General features: G+C 36.7%; 1 protein-coding gene across 2 annotated transcripts in view; it reads left to right on the top strand.

Annotated features, from left to right (window-relative positions):
* Window positions 1-12,514: 12,514 nt before the first annotated feature.
* LOC131798956 (angiopoietin-related protein 7-like) overlaps window positions 12,515-16,097 on the top strand; it is a 4,792-nt gene continuing 1,209 nt past the window's right edge. For both annotated transcript variants that reach the window (XM_066159236.1, XM_066159235.1), the window contains exons 1-3: window positions 12,515-12,651; window positions 15,144-15,299; window positions 15,421-15,801. In XM_066159236.1, the coding sequence (XP_066015333.1) occupies window positions 12,627-12,651; window positions 15,144-15,299; window positions 15,421-15,801 (562 nt within the window). In that variant the 5' untranslated portion in view covers window positions 12,515-12,626. The remainder of the gene's footprint in view (window positions 12,652-15,143; window positions 15,300-15,420; window positions 15,802-16,097) is intronic.

Genomic DNA, 16,097 nt, shown 5'->3' with positions numbered 1-16,097 from the left:
ATCTGACAAAGAAATAAATCCGGACCAATTGATGCGTTTTGAAACGTTAAGAAGTAATTTGCACGACAAGAAATAAAACGTGTATTATTTTCAACGCCTTTTAATTCTAGATTTTAAAATGCAAGAATTCGCAGATTAGAAGAAATGATCAAATTATACACTCGATCATATATAGTTGATCAAATGCGATTTTAGAAAATAATCTTTTCATCACATCGAAATTAATTCAGAAGAATTTATATCTATGGAACGTTCTAAGCTACTAGCTGCAGTTCCTAAATGTTTTCACTTAGTTCTACAGTTTTTACGCTTTCTGATATTTTATAAAGCTTCACTATCTTAGGGCTATCAATCAAGCGATTTAAGATTATATCAAAATATGTAACTTAGGATATGCAAGTTTTACCGTGTGAAGAAATAAAGACTGTGGTACATCATTTATGCACTTACGTCAATAGCTATGCGATAGCGTTGTCATTCGAAAACCTATCATGCTCGAGGGTTTCAAGCCTACAATGATTATTCATTTTCATGTTTGCTAGTGAAGCTTCTTACGCACGATAAACAAGCATTTAAGACTGTAAAGGTATAGAGGTGTAAGTTGGGAACCTAATTTTATCACGAATTGGGAAAGAACTTCGCAAGTACTTTATTTTGCATCTCTTGATGATACAAAAAAACTAACCAAATCAAAACATAACAAAAGAAAAAGCATATGTGTCCCAAACTAGGATATCATAGATACGAACAGAAAACGCTATTTGTACTCTCTTACAAATCGAAAAGAAAAAAAAGTTTAAGTCGGCTGTCCTAAAAAATCTGTCCGGTCCGTATTGTATATTACAAGGATAGAATGTGGCAGACAAAATCCAAGTAATCACATGCGTTGAATAGTTGCATAGTGTTAAACGAACTCGACAAGAATTTCTGACTACGATGCTGACAGATACAAAATCAGTTAAAATGAACCGCGTGCTATAGCGTAGTAGTAAATCGTTTCATGTCAACCGTATGCCCGTTCGAACTGAAATACAAAAACCAAAATAGAAGCTAACGTAAATAAATATCGAAGTTAAGATAATGCAAATGAAGGAACTGTCATCAGCTAACATTGCAATAACGACCGTAACATGGAAGTGTCAAATATAATCGGCACCTTTATTGAACGTAAGGAAGGCAAGGAAAACGGTTAATAAGCTACACGTTGTTTAACTCGGACGATACCGTATGTTTAATAACCTTATATTATATTGGAGATATGGACCTAATCATGCACGATTCCGAGCGTACAAAGAAAAAAAATACTAAGCTATCTAGTAACGATATAGGCCATGGATAGGCGATAAAGTGAGACTTAACTGAAACGAATAACAATAGAAAAAGCCCAGGGATTAAGCCCGAAAACAAGGAATCGATACTTACTTGGTTTGCACACGCACTGAATTTGACTTGATAGAATAGATGAGTAACAGGGTAGAGAGGAACTATGGCCCAATGTCGAGTAGAAGTTGGCGAAGTAGAATCTACACTTGACTGAACTTAACCGGGTAAAACCTCGTCAATGTGTCTAATTAAAGAACACACTCCGCCAAGCCTGTTCGTCGTGAAATATCTAATCAAAGAAACACCGCACAGGCCACAACTGGCGACAATAACAATTTCCCTATCCCAAATATAGCAGCAGAGGGTTGGTCAAACACGGCAGATTGAATAAATAAGTAGGACCGTGCACGGGGAAAGTGAACAATTACTTGCATAACATCTACGGTATAGTAAGTTCCTGCGACAAGAACTGTAGTTAAATATCACATTACAAAACCAACAGTATAAGTATAATCTACTCATTTTGATGATTTATTTTTTTGAGAAAACTGAATTTAAAGATGGTTTTTTACAAGAGAGTAGTAAGTCAATAAGCCAAGTTAACCCCCACCACCCCCAAAGAAGCCCCCAAGCACCCCACAAGCGGAAGAGTATTATCTTTTCTTCAGAAGTCAGGGTAATTAAAGTAAGATACAGTTGAACGGTAGACCACAAAAACTAAGCAATATTAGCAAATGATCTTATTTAGGCATTTTCCAATTATTGCTTGACCCGTGAGTTCTCACAGCCTCTCGAGAGCAAAAGACTTAACTGGGACTTTTTCATAAATTGTTCTTAGATTTTCAAGATTTCTCTGTATTTTTGGTGCGTAACTGCCTCCTGCAAGGATTTGATGGCCACTAAGCAATGAGAGAAAGCTAGGAGCGAAAGCCAACTGTGAAGGGCCCTTTCTCGTTTTGACAAATTGAAATATAACCTGTTTTGATAGATTCCTATACACGGAAATAGCAGCAGAGAGCTGGTTAACCACGGCAGATTGAATTAGAAAGTAAGGCCGTGTATGAAAGTGACAATAACTTGATAACATCTACGGTATTATAGTAAGTTCGTGAGACAACTGAGTTAATATCACGCTACAAAACCAAGGAGTTATAAGTATATTCTTCATTTTGATAACTTTTTTTTTTGAAAAAAACTGAATTAAAAGATGAGTTTTTACAGGTATATCTTTTTTCAGAAGTCCAGTGTTAATTCAAAGTAAGAATAACAGTTGAAAAAACAGTAGGGACCACCAACAAAGCAAACAATTGGGCAAATGATCTCTTCAGTATTTTTCCCCAATTGTTGCTTGAACCGTGATTCTCACGGCCTTTCCAGAGGCAAAAAAGAGGTGACATGAGACTTTTTCATAAAGATTTCCCTTAGATTTTCCAAGGGGAATTCTCTTCAGTGTTGGTGCGGTAAATTGCCTAAAGGACAAGGAATTTGGGTGCGCCATTAAGCCAACCACAACGAGGGAGAATAATAAAGAACGTTTAAAACAAATGGATAAGTTATATTATTGTGCCCGGAAACCGGTAGTACTCATTTCTCACTTTGAATTTTTCGGGGTCAACACTTTACTCTCGTACAGATATTGCCTTAATCCATTTCGGAAAAAAAGCTGGGTGGTGGGGAAGGGGTCGGGTTAAAAAAACATGGTATTATCTCTCTCGGACTTCGGAAAACAGCCTCTCGCCGTCTATTTCCTTGGCGGTAAACCTTCACAATGTTAACCCAATGGGCGATTCCTAGAAAATCCTTTCTCAAATACAGTGGGAATCCGCTTTACTGGACGACTCATGCATTGTTAAAAAGCACATATGACCTATTCATGTCGAAATGCATTGATCTCTTGGATCAGTTGCCACAGTCACGATGTTCATGATGGTCTATAAAAACGCAAAAATGTTTATGAAAGTCCATAAAAACGCTATAAAAAAACAGCAACAGCAAACAGCAACAGCAATAACAAAACCCAAGCTAATATCTAGCCATCTTGAACGAACAAGCTTAGTAAAGAAGGATTAATTTTGTTATCAAGTATAAATCTTTGGATTTCATATTAATCGAGAGAAACTGGTTTTATCTATTTCCGCTGGGAGAAAAGCCAACTGTGAAGGCGCTTTCTCGTTTTGACAAATTGAAATATAACCTGTTTTCATAGATTTGCAACAATGATAATTGAACCGGCGTCAAAAGTCTCGCTTGATATGATTTAAAGCAGAAATTTACATCTACTTTTACGGAGACCTAAGAAGTCAATTTAACCTCTTCGGACGAGATAAATGCCAATAAAAGACTTTTAAAAACGGCCAGAGTGGTCAAAATAGCTTGATTTTCAAAATCCAAGTTTAAAAGTAATTAAACATCCAGCTTTGAATCAAAACAGTACAATCCGATGGTTTGGTTTGTTTCTTTTGCCGTCGTCTACGATAAGCTTGTCGGCGTCTTACACTCAAAACTTCCTTTCAGAGTTTAAAACTCTTCCCTGGATGCTATTTACGTTTGACGTGAGGCGAGCAGAGGGATAACAAGGTTTCCGGCATTTGTTATTTGCAAATTTGCTGCATTCAAGAGTTGCAGGAAAACAAATGAGATTTGTTCAGAGAGTGTGTATCGCTCGTGTTTACCGCAATAACGTAATGTAGTAGAAGGGAAAATTTATCAATATGTTGCATGACATTATTCGTGCAAATGACGAAGGAAATCTGTCATGTTTGGGCCACTGACTTATCACACTGGTCTCTCCCAACATCTGGCTTCTTAGCTTGGATCTTAGTACCGAGTTTGAATTCCGTCGAGTTCTGTTCTGCAAGAATCATTTCTTAATTAGCCTTTCATTCGCTGGTGAGAATATCATTTATGATCAGGAAATATCTATTATAACCTTGTTTTGCCGCTCTGAACAGAGACTACAAGAGACGACGCCTCAATCATTAACCATGACAGATTCCGCGCCAGTTTCCACGAACTCTGTGCAAGACCAACCAAAAGGATAGGATGGTCATAGCACGAATTAACACGAGCATTTTCCGCCAAATTAGTAAGTCTTAAATAACTTCGGAAGTCTAAAGTCCCACGTAAAACTTAAAATAAAGGATATTTGTTTGGTAATTTGTTTTTTTCTTTTAACAAATATTTAAAAGACCGGCATTATGCACAAACTTTGATCATTTCTTGCAAGGAGCACACAGGAGACAGAAAAAGCAATCAAATTGGAGAGGCAAGTGCACTTAACAGTACTTAGAGGTTGAGGTTTTATTAGTATATTTACTAACTGTTTGTTAGCAAATAGTTGTTCGAGGATTTACAATGAGTGGCAATCGCCGAGGAATAGGTATGTAACATCTGATGCATATAAACTTAGGTAAAAAGGGGAGCTTAGAACTAATGCTTACTTTTTCAAACGTAAACATTTTCGTAGTACATAGAATGACCTCCTTTTATGAAGGTTTAGTTTCAAGTTGGATGCCCTGGAAATGGCTTGCCAATGTCGAGTCAATGGTACGGTGGACGGCTACGTTTAGTTCTTGACAATATCTCCCTAAGAAGTTAGAATTATGCCTGAGCTTTTGGCTGATTTATCGTCGTTCGTGCCAAAATTCGTCTTTTCCAAGAATTCAAAACGAATTTGTCCATACTCGGTGGAAACAACTTAAACATCTATTTCTTTCGTATTCGGCCCTTAGATAGACCCTAATGTGAGATAGACTATTGCATTCTTTGTTTGCCTCAGAATCGATGAATTTTAAGGAGATAGGTATCAAAGGAATATGGGGAGCAAAGTTTCGAGGCACTCTTGTTGCTACGCACAACAAACTGAAACATCCTTGGGCATTAAGTAAAAAACCTAAAGAATCGTTATAAACAAGAAGAACGAAGTGTCTTGGGCAGTTTGAACAGCTTTCGTGGGATCTTTTACTTTTAGTGCAACTGAACATAAGCACAAACAGGGCTCTTAGCACAAAATGGCATTTTTATGAGTAGGGGATATACTATATTAATTGGTCGACAATCAACATAATTCGATTCCCTCGGACTGACTCCACGGATGAACTGCCCCCTAGCCAAAGTACCTGCTCAAAAGGGAATCTACAAAATTGTTGTATTTTTATCTTGTTTTCCTCGTAGTTTAAGTTTTTCAGTCTATTGATATCCTCAAGATATTCGCTCTCGCTTTATCAAAGCTGATTTATAATCGAGTAAAAAAGGCATAAGGTTTCTTTGAAAAAAATCAACGGAGGACATCTCTTTAAAGCCAAAGAGATAACTAAAGCGCTTACGGCATTTGCTTAATGGCGGATACGTGAAGACACGCTGTTTAAGTAATTTACAGATTGTTAAGTGTTGAATGACAGTTTTACCTCACTATCTTACGAGTTAATTGAATGATGTAAACGAATCTCTGGTCGTTTTTTGATGACGCAGTCAGTTAGTCTTTTGAGGAAAACACACAATTAAAAAAATTTGTTGTTAGGGCTGGTCACTGGCAAAAGATGGTTGCATGTAACAGAACAAGGTTAAAAATTAATTCTAAAACTATTCACTGTTCGTCAACTCGTCTTACGTGCAAAAAGGAGAAACCAGCAGTAAGGGGATTTGGTCTCACTGGGACCAGAGCCAAATATCTTTGTTTTTGGTGTCGGTATGGAATACATATATACATATATATATATTTTCATAGCTTTTCATGCAACTGAAAAAGTCATATTTTTTACTCTTAGGCCTCTAACGTATCATGCAATGAATATTTAAAATATTTATATATATTTATTTATATATATATATATATATATATATATATATACACATATATATTTAATTTTACCATACTATGCCTAATTGTCCTTTATCCACGTCCTTTGCCTTTATTTACCTTCATCTACCCTAATCTACCTTAATTGTCTTCATCTCACTTCATCTACCATGTTATTATCTCATTTACCTTTATATCCTTCGTTGTTCTTCCTTGTCCTTCATCTATCTTCTTTTGACCTCATCTACCTTCATCAACCTAAAATTACAATCATTGATCTTCATCTATCTTCCTCTGCTTTCATCTACCTTCATCTACCGTGGTCTTCTTTCATCTACCATTCTTTACTTTCAGACCTTCATTTGCCTTTGCATGTCTGTCTTTATATACCCTGATCTATCTTCCTTCTCCTTTTATTTCCTTCCATGTCCTTTAGCTACTTTCATTCATCCTCATCCTCCTTCAGCCACCATCTTCATCTACCTTCATCCATTTTCATCTGCCATCATTCACCTTCAGATAACTTAATCTTCCTTCAGCTACCTTCATCTACCTTATCTACCATCTTATATCTTCATTCGCCTTCATCTATCTTCATTTAACTTTACCTACCTTCACTTATCTTCATTTTCATTTTACTTCTTTTACCATCATTGATCTTCATCTACCTTTATTTACCTTCTTCTAACTTCATCTAACTTCGAATGAATTAACCTTCAACTTCCTTCATTTACTTTCATCTCCTAAATATACCATCATTTACCTTCATTGGCCTTATTCTACCTTCAAGCACCTTCATCTAATTTTATCTTCCTGAATGTACAAGACTTTGCATTTATTTAACTTTATCTACCATCATCTACCCTTATCTACCCTAATTTCCGTTCACTTACCTTATTCTCCCCTCATCTACCGTCATTCACCTTCAACTATCTTCATCTCCCTTTTTATATAATCTTTTACTTTCATCTTTTATCACCCATGAAAAACCTTTCAAGAAAGTGCAGATTTTGACAGTTGTCCCTGAAAACGCTAAAAATCATCTTTCTGACCATCTAAGTTTCAACAATTTCTGGGGGACATGACCGATCCAACCCCCCTTACTAATCCTCGATCGGCGCTAAGCAGTGAACACCATGTAATAAGATTTCTATTCTTCAGGTTCTGCTCTACTTTTTCTGACACTCTCTATGACTTATCAAATTCTACCATCAACGCGGGCATTCCCAATAGATTGCCAAAAGAACACTGCAGTCTGTTTGGAAAAAAATAATGAAGGAAGTCGCCCAAGTTCGATTTGAGGTTAAGTAGAACAAAACATTGGCGAGATGTAAACACCATTCCTCTTCGTTAATGTGTGTTACTACCTTTTTTAAAATTTATTAATTTCTATTTTTATTATTATATTTCAAGAGAATACAAACTGTTACTCCCTTGCATTTCATCAACAGCTAAGAACTGTGTTGAGCTCTACTATTCCGTCAAAAGCAAAGTGTTCTTGTAAATAGTGATTTCTGCGTCCTCTGATCGGTCGACTTCGCTTTTATTACAATTGTGATTGCCAGATTAAAAAGACGGCTTACTTACTCGTCATATTACCAATGTACAAGCGGTAGTCAGCCGTCGCATTCCCAATCCCAAACCATTCATACTCAACGTGAACAGTTTGGCGCGTAGTTACCCCCAGATCTATTCGAAGCATGCTCTTGGCTTTGTTTTGTGTCAGACGGTTTATTTTGTCCAGTCCGAGCCAAAATTCACTGAGCAAGTTACCGAAGCCATATTTGTAGTCATTCCAGGTGCGGTTAAAATCAATGGAGCCGTCCATTCTCTTCTGAAAGACTGTCCATCCCCCACCGGAAGTAGTTTGGTCACAATAGACATTAAAGGCACCTAAGCCATCTGGGTCGATTGTGTAAACACCACTGATCCTTTGACCGGAATAGTAGAGCTCAACATAGTTCTTAGCTGTTGATAAAATAGAAGGGGAATAACAGTTGGTATTCTCTTGAAAAATAATGATAAAAATAGAAATTAATGAACTTTAATAAAGGTAGTAACACACATGAACGAAGGGGAATCGTGCTTACATCTCACCAATGCCGTTTTGTTCTCCTGAACTTGGGTGACGTCCCTCGTTATTTTTTTTCAAACAGAATGCAGTGTTCTTTTGGCAATCTATTGGGAATGCCCGCGTTGATGGTGGAATTTGATAAGTCACAGAGAGTGCCAGAAAAAGTAGAGCAGAACCTGAAGGATAGAAATCTTATTACATGGTGTGAATTCACTGCTTAGCGCCGATCGAGGATTAGTAAGGGGGGTCGGATTAATATTCGCTGAATAAATAAAGTCCTTGGAGGGGTAAATAGATAGCATGCTCCTCAGAAATTGTTGAAATTTAGATGGTCAGAAAGGTGATTTTTGGCGTTTTAAAGGATAACTGTCAAAAAACTGCACTTTCTTGAAAAGTTTTTCATGGATGATAGAAGATGAAGGTAAAAGATGATAGAAAAAGGGAGATGAAGATGGTTGAAGTTGAATGACGGTAGATGAGGGGAGAATAAGGCAAGTGAACGGAAATTAGGGTAGATAAGGGTAGATGATGGTAGATAAAGTGAAATAAACGCAAAGTCTTGTACATTCAGGAAAATGAAATTAGATGAAGGTGCTTGAAGGTAGAATAGGGCCAATGAAGGTAAATGATGGTATATTTAGGAGATGAAAGTAAGTGAAGGGAGTTGAAGGTTAATTCATTCGAAGTTAGATAAATTTAGAAGAAGGTAAATAAAAGTAGATGAAGATAAATGATGGTAAAAGAAGAAGTAAAATGAAAATGAAGATAAGTGAAGGTAGATAAACGTAAATGAAGATAGATGAAGGTGAATGAAGATATAAGATGGTAGATAAGGTAGATGAAGGTAGGCGAAGTAAGATGAAGTTATCTGAAGGTGAATGATGGCAGATGAAAATGGACGTGGGTAGATGAAGATAGTAGCTGAAGGAGGATGAGGATAAATGAAAGTAGCTAAAGGACAATGTAGGAAATAAAAGGAGAAGGAAGATAGATCAGGGTATATAAAGACAGACATGCAAAGGCATTTTAAAATGCTAAGAATTCGCAGATTAGAAGAAATGATCAAATTATACACTCGACGATATATAGTTGATCAAATGCGATTTTAGAAAACAATCTTTTCATCACATCGAAATTAATTCAGAAGAATTTATATCTATGGAACGTTCTAAGCTACTAGGTGCAGTTCCTAAATGTTTTCACTTATTTCTACAGTTTTTACGCTTGCTGATGTCTTATAAAGCTTCACTATCTTAGGGCTATCAATCAAGCGATTTAAGATTATATCAAAATATGTAACTTAGGATATGCAAGTTTTACCGTGTGAAGAAATAAAGACTGTGGTACATTATTTATGCACTTACGTCAATAGCTATGCGATAGCGTTGTCATTCGAAAACCTATCATACTCGAGGGTTTTCAAGCCTACAATTGTTATTCATTTTCATATTTGCTCGTGAAGCTTCTTACGCACGATTGACAAGCATTTAAGACTGTAAAGGTATAGAGGTGTAAGTTGGAACCTAATCCAAACCTAATCATGCACGATTCCGAGCGTACAAAGAAAAAAATAACAAAGCTATCTAGTAACGATATAGGCCATTTGATAGGCGATAAAGTGAGACTTAACTGAAACGAATAACAATAGAAAAAGCCCAGGAACTAAGCCCGAAAACAAGGAATCGATTACTTACTTGGTTTGCACACGCACTGAATTTGACTTGATAGAATAGATGAGTAACAGTGTAGAGAGGAACTATGGCCCAGTGTCGAGTAGAAGTTGGCGCAGTAGAATCTACACTTGAACTGAACTAACCGGGTAAAACCTCGTAAATGTATCTAATCAAAGAATACACACGCCAAGCCTGCTCTCGTGAAAATATCTAATCAAAGAACACGCAAGCCAAACCTGGCGACAATAACAATTTCCTATAACAAAAATAGCAGCAGAGGGTTGGTCAACCACGGCAGATTGAATAAGTAAGTAGGACCGTGCATGAAAGTGACAATTACTTGATAACATCTACGGTATGGTAAGTTCCTGCGACAAGAACTGAGTTAATATCACGTTACAAAACCAACAGTATAAGTATATCTTCATTTTGATGATTTCTTTTTTTGAGAAAAACTGAATTTAAAGATGAGTTTTTACAAGTATATCTTTTCTTTAGAAGTCAGGGTAATTCAAGTAAGATACAGTGAACAGTAGACCACCAAATAAGCAATATTAGCAAATGATCTCTTTAGCATTTTCGAATTAATGCTTGACCGTGATTCTCACAGCCTCTCGAGAGCAAAAGACCTAACTGGGACTTTTTCATAAATTTTTCTCAGATTTTCAAGGAATTCTCTGTAGCTTTGGTGCGTAATTGCCTCAGGCAAGGATTTGGTGGCCACTAAGCAACGAGGAGATAATAAAATATTTCAAAAATGATAAGTATATTAATGTGCGGAAACCGTGTTCTACAGGAACGGGCAGAATCATTTCTCACTTTGAATTTTTTGAGGTCACACTTTACTCTCGTATAGATATTGTCTTAATCCATTTCGGAAAAAGCGGGGGCGGGGGGAGGGGTGGTAAAACATGTATTATCTCTCTGGACTTTGAAATAGCCTCTCGCCGTCTATTTCCTTGCGGCAACTCGTAATGTTTACCCAATAGCGATCCTAGAAATCCTTTCTCAAATACGTGGATCGCTTTACTGACGACTCGTGCATTGTAAAAAGACCTATAAAGGCATTCATGTGGAATGCATTGATCGCTTAATCGGTTGCCACAGTCATGATGGTCTATGAAAACGCAAAAATGTTTATGATAGTATATAAAACTATAAAAAACAGCAACAGCAACAGCAATAACAAAGCCCAAGCTAACATCAAGCCATCTTGACCGAACAAGCTTAGTAAAGAAAGATTAATTTTTGTTATCCAGTATAAATCTTTGGATTTAATATTAATCAAGAGAAACTGGTTTTATCTATCTCCGCTGGGAGAGAAAGCCAACTGTGAAGGCGCTTTCTCGTTTTGACAAATTGAAATATAACCTGTTTTCATAGATTTGCAACAATGATAATTGAACCGTCGTCAAAAGTCTCGCTTGATATGATTTAAAGCAGAAATTTACATCTACTTTTACGGAGACCTAAGAAGTCAATTTAACCTCTTCGGACGAGATAAATGCCAATAAAAGACTTATAATAACGGCCAGAGTGGTCAAAATAGCTTGATTTCCAAAATCCAAGTTTAAAAGTAATTAAACATCCAGCTTTGAATAAAAACAGCACAATCCGATGGTTTGGTTTGTTTCTTTTGCCGTCGTCTACGATAAGCTTGTCGGCGTCTTACACTCAAAACTTCCTTTCAGAGTTTAAAACTCTTCCCCTGGATGCTATTTACGTTTGACGTAAGGCGAGCAGAGGGATAACAAGGTTTCCGGCGTTTGTTATTTGCAAATTTGCTGCATTCAAGAGTTTTTAGTCCAGAATTGCGGGAAAACAAATGAGATTTGTTCAGAGAATGTGTATCGCTCGTGTTTACCGCAATAAAGTAATGTACTAGAAGGGAAAATTTATCAATATGTTGCATGACATTATTCGTGCAACTGACGAAAGGAAATCTGTTATTTTTGGGCCATATTTGCTATGCAGCCAAACGCTGGTCTCTCCAAACATCCGGCTTCTTAGCTTGGATCTTAGTACCGAGTTTGAATTCCGTCGAGTTCTCTAATCGTAGTCCACGTGCAAGAATCATTTCTTAATTAGCCTTTCATTCGCTGGTCAGAATATCATTTATGATATTTAACATCAGGAAATATCTATTATAACCTTTTTTTTGCCGCTCTGAACAGAGACTACATGAGACGACGTCTTAATCATTAACCATGACAGATTCCGTGCCAGTTTGCACGAACTCTGTGCAAGACCACCCAAAAGGATAAGATGGTCATAGCACGTATTAACACGAGCATTTTCCGCCAAATTAGTAAGTCTTAAATAACTGCGGAAGTCTTAAGTCCCACCTAGGACTTAAAATAAAGGATATTTGTTTGGTAATTTGTTTTTTTCTTTTAAAAAATATTTAGTATATAGTTGTTCTGTGCAAGACCAGCCAAAACGATAGGATGGTCATAGCACGTATTAACACGAGCATTTTCCGCCAAATTAGTAAGTCTTAAATAACTGCGGAAGTCTAAAGTCCCACCTAGGACTTAAAATAAAGGATATTTGTTTGGTAATTTGTTTTTTCTTTTTAACAAATATTTAAAAGACCGTCATTATGCACAAACTTTAATCATTTCTTGCAAGGAGCACACAGGAGACAGAAAAGCAATCAAATTGGAGAGGCAAGTGCACTTAACAGTACTTCGCGATTGAGGTTTTATTAGTCTATTTACTAACCGTTTGTTAGAAAATAGTTGTTCGAGGATTTACAATGAGTGGAAATCGCCGAGGAATAGGTATGTGATGCATATAAACTTAGGTAAAAAGGAGAGCTTAGAACTAATGCTTACTTTTTCAAACGTAAACATTTTCGTAGTACATAGAATGACCTCCTTTTATAAAGGTTTAGTTTCAAGTTGGCTGCCCTGGAAATGCCTTGCCAATGTCGAGTCAATGGCACGGTGGACGGCTACGTTTAGTTCTTGACAATATATCCCTAACAAGTTAGAATTATGCCTGAGCTTTTGGCTGATTTATCGTCGTTCGTGCCAAAATTCTTCTTTTCCAAGAATTGAAAACGAATTTGTCCACACTCGGTGGAAACAACTTAAACATCTATTTCTTTCGTATTCGGCTCTTAGATAGACCCTAATGTGAGATAGACTATTGCATTCTTTGTAATCGAATCGTTATAAACAAGAAGAACGAAGTGTCTTGGGCAGTTTGGACAGCTTTCGTGGGATCTTTTACTTTGAGTGCAACTGAAAATAAGCCCAAACAGGGCTTTTAGCACAAAATGGCATTTTTATGAGTAGGGGATATACTATATTAATTGGTCGACAATCAACATAGTTCGATTCCCTCGGACTGACTCCACGGATGAACTGCCCCCTAGCCAAAGTACCTGCTCAACAGGGGATCTACAAAATTCTTGTATTTTTATCTTGTTTTCCTCGTAGTTTAAGTTTTTCAGTCTATTGATATCCACAAGATTTATCAAAGCTGATTTATAATCGAGTAAAAAAGGCATAAGGTTTCTTTGAAAAAAATCAACGGAGGACATCTCTTAAAAGCCAAAGAGATCACTAAAGGGCTTACGGCATTTGCTTAATGGCGGATACGTAAAGACACGCTGTTTAAGTAATTTACAGATTGTTATGTGTTTTAAATGACAGTTTTACCTCACTATCGTACGAGTTAATTGAATGATGTACACGAATCTCTGGTCGTTTTTTGATGACGCAGTCAGTTAGTCATTTGAGAAAAACACATGCACAATTAAAAAAAAAAATGTTGTTAGGGCTGGCCACTGGCAAAAGATGTTCGCATGTAACAGAGCAAGGTTAAAAATTAATTCTAAAACTATTCATTGTTCGTCAACTCATCTTATGTGCCAAAAGGAGAAACCACCAGTAAGGGGATTTGGTCTCATCGGGACCAGAGCCAAATATCTTTGTTTTTGGTGTCGGTATGGAATACGTATATACATATATATATATATATATATATTCATAGCTTTTCATGCAACTGAAAAAGTCATATTTTTTACTCTTAGGCCTCTAACGTATCATGCAATGAATATTTAAAATATTTATATATATTTATATATATATATATATATATATATATATATATACATATATATTTAATTTTACCATACTATGCCTAATTGTCCTTTATCCACGTCCTTTGCCTTTATTTACCTTCATCTACCCTAATCTACCTTAATTGTCTTCATCTCACTTCATCTACCATGTTATTATCTCATTTACCTTTATATCCTTCGTTGTTCTTCCTTGTCCTTCATCTATCTTCTTTTGACCTCATCTACCTTCATCAACCTAAAATTACAATCATTGATCTTCATCTATCTTCCTCTGCTTTCATCTACCGTGGTCTTCTTTCATCTACCATTCTTTACTTTCAGACCTTCATTTGCCTTTGCATGTCTGTCTTTATATACCCTGATCTATCTTCCTTCTCCTTTTATTTCCTTCCATGTCCTTTAGCTACTTTCATTCATCCTCATCCTCCTTCAGCCACCATCTTCATCTACCTTCATCCATTTTCATCTGCCATCATTCACCTTCAGATAACTTAATCTTCCTTCAGCTACCTTCATCTACCTTATCTACCATCTTATATCTTCATTCGCCTTCATTTATCTTCATTTACCTTTATCTACCTTCATTTATCTTCATTTACCTTTATGTACCTTCACTTATCTTCATTTTTATTTTACTTCTTTTACCATCATTTATCTTCATCTGCCTTTATTTACCTTCTTCTAACTTTATCTAACTTCAAATGAATTAACCCTCAACTTCCTTCATTTACTTTCATCTCCTAAATATACCATCATTTACCTTCATCGGCCCTATTCTACCTTCAAGCACCTTCGTCTACTTTCATTTTCCTGAATGTACAAGACTTTGCATTTATTTAACTTTATCTACCATCATCTACCCTTATCTACCCTAATTTCCGTTCACTTACCTTATTCTCCCCTCATCTACCGTCATTCACCTTCAACCATCTTCATCTCCCTTTTTCTATCATCTTTTACCTTCATCTTCTATCATGCATGAAAAACTTTTCAAGAAAGTGCAGTTTTTGACAGTTATCCTTTAAAACGCCAAAAACCACCTTTCTGACCATCTAAATTTCAACAATTTCTGGGGAGCATGCTATCTATTTACCCCTCTATTTATTCAGCGAATATTAATCCAACCCCTTTACTAATCCTCGATCGACGCTAAGCAGTGAACTCACGTCATCTATCCTTCAGGTTCTGCTCTACTTTTTCTGGCTCTCTCTGTGACTTATCAAATTCTACCATCAACGCGGGCATTCCCAATAGATTGCCAAAAGAACACTGCAGTCTGTTTAGAAAAAATAACGAAGGACGTCACTCAAGTTCAGGAGAACAAAACATTGGCGAAATGTAAGCACGATTCCTCTTCGTTCATGTGTGTTACTACCTTTATTAAAATCTATTAATTTATATTTTTATTATTATTTTTCAAGAGAATACAAACTGTTATTCCCTTGTATTTTATCAACAGCTAAGAACTGTGTTGAGCTCTACTATTCCGGTCAAAGGATCAGCGGTGTTTACACAATCGACCCAGATGGCTCAGGTGCCTTTAATGTCTATTGTGACCAAACTACTTCCGGTGGGGCATGGACAGTCTTTCAGAGGAGAATGGATGGCTCCGTTGATTTTAACCGCACCTGGAATAACTACAAATATGGCTTCGGTAACTTGCTCGGTGAATTTTGGCTCGGACTGGACAAGATAAACCGTCTGACACAAAACAAAACAAAGAACATGCTTCGAATAGATCTGGGGGTAACTACGCGCCAAACTGTTCACGCTGAGTATGAATGGTTTGGGATTGGGAATGCGACGGCTGACTACCGCCTGTACATTGGCAATATGACAAGTAAGTAAGCCGTCTTTTTAAACATTCATCGTTCGATTTTTATGTGTTACTTCCCTATCGACGTCTACCGCCCCATTCACACCAAAGCTTAAGAGCTGTTTTGCTAAAACCATTTCTTCAGAGAGGCTGCTTAAACTGATGTATGTCCATTTTAAACTTAGCAAATTTAGCAAATTAACAAGTTAGTGACAACTTGAATCCTATGAAAAATTGGTTTTTAATTCAATCCCTTCTCCCTGCAAAGAATGGTTCGTTCTGGTGTATACCCGTTTGACTGTGTTTTGCTGTTAATTCTG

Source organism: Pocillopora verrucosa, chromosome 12, assembly GCF_036669915.1.
Source record: "Pocillopora verrucosa isolate sample1 chromosome 12, ASM3666991v2, whole genome shotgun sequence".
Taxonomy (NCBI): Eukaryota; Metazoa; Cnidaria; class Anthozoa; order Scleractinia; family Pocilloporidae; genus Pocillopora; species Pocillopora verrucosa.
Note: the sequence above shows the minus strand (reverse complement) of the source record. Positions and strands in the feature narration are given on the sequence as shown.